Source organism: Cheilinus undulatus, linkage group 3, assembly GCF_018320785.1.
Source record: "Cheilinus undulatus linkage group 3, ASM1832078v1, whole genome shotgun sequence".
NCBI classification, from domain to species: Eukaryota; Metazoa; Chordata; class Actinopteri; order Labriformes; family Labridae; genus Cheilinus; species Cheilinus undulatus.
In genome coordinates, this window is record NC_054867.1 from 55,946,309 (window position 1) to 55,949,708 (window position 3,400).

Here is a 3,400-nt window from a genome sequence, read left to right on the forward strand (position 1 = left end):
CACGTCTCATAAAAGTAGGGACAGAGCCATGTCTACCAGTGTGTAGCATCCCCTCTTCCTTTAACACAACCTTAGATAATCACTCTGTTTTCATTTATATTTTACACATCGTCCCAGCTTTTTTGGAATTGGGGTTGTATTTCATATGCAGTTATCTCAGTATCAAAGATGCATGCCAGTACATGTTTACATGAAACACTAGAACTCCTGAGCAGCATTTCTATCTAGCATCATAAACTCTGATCCAGGCGTAAACGTTTCCATGGGAACACAGACCAATGATTGAAAGATTAGATTTAGCATGGAAATATTCTGTGTGTGAGCTTCTGCACACTTTACATCCTGCAGAAACCTTTAGAACACCTGAAGTGGGAACGTGGTGTTGGTGTTGAAGTAGGGAAACATCGTCTCAGTGAAAGTGTGCCTGAAGGTGTAGATGCACGTGTTGGTATCAGAATCATAAAACCACAACTTCCCTTTATCGTAGTCCAGTTTCACTTGGATCCTGCGGAGCTTCTTCACCGAGAGAGGAGTTTCTTTCTTGGTCTCTGGTCCTGTTGGTGACCATGCTGAGTACTCGTCCCTGTATAACAGGATCCTCCAGAGTCCAGACTTTAAGGCCACGTCCCCCTTTCTTCTGACTGACTCTGCTGCTACACCCAGGATCCACGCCGGACTCTTTCCAACTTCAACCACCCAGCTGTGAGTCCCTGAGTTAAAGCCTTCAGAGCCCAGGACAGAGATGCAGGAATCAAACCGCTCCAGGTTGTTGGGACGCCTCTGGCTCTCTCCGCATCGGACGCTGGTCAGATCTTCAGACAGGACGAGTTCTGGATGAGCAGAGTTTGGGTCCAGAATCACAGAGGAGAAGGAGGTCACCTTGACCATCCTCACCCAAACGTTGCGGCTCAGGTTGCCCAGGTGTTCGGCCTCTTCTATCAGAGCTCCAGGGACCAGCTGTGGATCAACCGACAGGGGGCGCTGCAGGACTCTCCTCACTGCAGCCTTGTAGTTCAGCATGAATGCGACGTCGTCAGCTCTCAGCTCTGCCTCTGTGGCTCTGACTGTGTCTGACAGAGCTGCTATCTCTCTGTTCAGAGCCTCCATCTTCTCCTTCATCCTCTGACTCTTTCTTTCCTCTTCCTCCTTCAGAGCAGAGATCCTGGCCCTCTCCTCCTCAATGAGAAACATCTGAAGCTTCAGGAACTGCTCCTGAATCCTCCTCTCTGTGATTGTAGCCTGTACTTTAATGTAATCTGCTGTTTCATTGCAGTTTTCTTTAAAACGCTCGAAGGTCTTCAGCTTCTCTCTCACAGGCTTCAGGGTTTTCCGGAGCTCTGCCCTGTGCTCCTGTGCGACCTCTCTGATAGTTCTGACTTTGTGTCCAGCATGAGAGTCTGAATGGAGACAGACGATGCACATGGGCTGCTGATGGTCCAGGCAGAAGAGTTTGAATTTCTCAGCGTGCAGACTGCAGAGATCCTCAGACTCTGCTGGAGCTCTCTGGTCCCTCTCAGACAAAAAGGCCTCAGACAGGTTCTTTAGAGCCCGGTTACCAGGTGGATCCCTGTGTGGAGATATTTCCTTACACAGTGGACACTCCTCTATCATCTTCTCTCTCCACCAGCTCCTCACACAGTCTCTACAGAAGCTGTGGCTGCAGGACAGAACCACAGGCTCCACAAAGATGTCATGGCAGACCGGACAGGTGAGCTCCTGCTCCATCTGTGAGGCCATTTCCCTTAAATGAAGTTTGAAAGGCAGGCACAGATCTTAAATTTAAAGCAGGTGCATCAGGTCAGTAAACTCCTCCCAGGAGATTGTTGTGATGGAGAATGCTTTCATTTCTCTGAATGTGTGGCACATCTCAGTGAATCATAAACGGGTTTGTCTGCATCTTTGGGGAGCTGAGCTCTGCTGTGGCCTGCCTCATTAGTGCCGATCTATTTAAAGGAAGACTGACCTTCCTACATATCACCTCATCATTCAGTGCATTTGATTTCAATTTGTGAAAAATGGCTTCACAAGTGGGATTGTTTAGGGGAGCTCTAAATTTTTTAGGTATTTTCGTGAAAATTCAGGAAAGTATTTTGATTTTTTTTGGTCATTTGACTGGCAGCTGTTGGACAGGGTGTTGTCATTTGGAATTTTCACAAATCTCCATATAAATTTGGGAAATTGTTTTAAATTTGAGGGAATCTGATTTGGCTTTTGGGGAAAATTTACAATGATTTATTTTTGTAATTTCATGTGAATTTGGGAAATTTACAGTGGCAGGAAAAAGTATGTTAACCCTTTGACATTTCTGGCCATCAGATGTGATCTGATCTCAGTCCCAGGTATAGGACAAGAAACCATGAGAGTATTTCACATCTTTATTGAACTGTTAAACACTCACAGAGCTTTAAGGAAGTCAACCCTTAGAGTAATGACTCTAAAACAGGGGTGTCAAACTCAAGGCCCGGGGGGCCAAATCTGGCCAGTGGCACAGTTACACCCGGCCCACCAGATCCTATCATTTTTTTATTCTAACTGGCCCACTGGTTCGAGGTCTGCAGAATTCCTCCAGTTTAAAAATGTAAACTTAACCATGATGATCTAAAATATCCTTGTTAAGTCATTAAAAAAAGAACATCCAGAAGGGCAACCAGGAGAAAGTTTGTTGCTGTTTTCTGTGATCTTCTTCTCTCTTTTTGTACATTTCCTTGGCAGTGTTATAGCGCCACTTACAGGCTTGGCATTGATACTACAGCATTCTCAGTGGTTCTCAGTGGTTCTGTGCTTACGTTCACATTCCCTAAACGATCCCGTGTTTACAGAAAACTTTTTCAAAACAAAATGGAACTAGAATGGCCGTCTGAGGCGGCAGACCCACGCCTAAGCAGCGCCACTGAGGAACTCACGCTCCCATTGATCACTATGGTGTTCAAAATTTGAAGTCTGAGAAAAACTGAACAGGTCCGTGGATCATCACCGAAATCTAATCGATTATTCCCTGTCACTATCCCAACATTCCCTGAAAGTTTGGTGAAGATCCAACTTTCCGTTCTCGAGTTATCTTGTACACATACAAACAAACAAAGATACGGAACCCTTTACATAACCCCCTGACGATTTCATCGGCGTGGGTAAATATATTGTTTTTGTCTCTGTGTGGACAAGGCCTAAATCTACAACAGCAGGGCTTCAAACAAAGAAAATCCACCTTCTGGACTGGCCCAATCAGAGTTCAGACCTGAATCCACTGGTGATGCTGTCACCAGTTGACACCAGACATCCTAAGAATCTGGATGAAGCAGGTCTGTGAGGATGAATGGTCCTGAACTCCTCCTGAACGTTGAGCAGGTCTGATCAGAAACACTTGGTTGAGGTCAAAGAAGCTTCAACCTGTTCTTGAATT

At 45.6% G+C, this 3,400-nt stretch overlaps 1 protein-coding gene across 1 annotated transcript; it reads right to left on the bottom strand.

Annotated features, from left to right (window-relative positions):
- Positions 1–354: 354 nt before the first annotated feature.
- Positions 355–1,737, bottom strand: LOC121507353 (E3 ubiquitin-protein ligase TRIM35-like). Its single transcript, XM_041783636.1, has one exon. It carries the CDS (start codon positions 1,735–1,737, stop codon positions 355–357), a length of 1,383 nt encoding a protein of 460 aa, XP_041639570.1.
- Positions 1,738–3,400: the final 1,663 nt, after the last annotated feature.

What these genes read in the sequence shown, in the direction of transcription:
- LOC121507353 (XM_041783636.1), bottom strand. Translation starts at nt 1,737, where the DNA reads ATGGCCTCACAGATGGAGCAGGAGCTCACCTGTCCGGTCTGCCATGAC.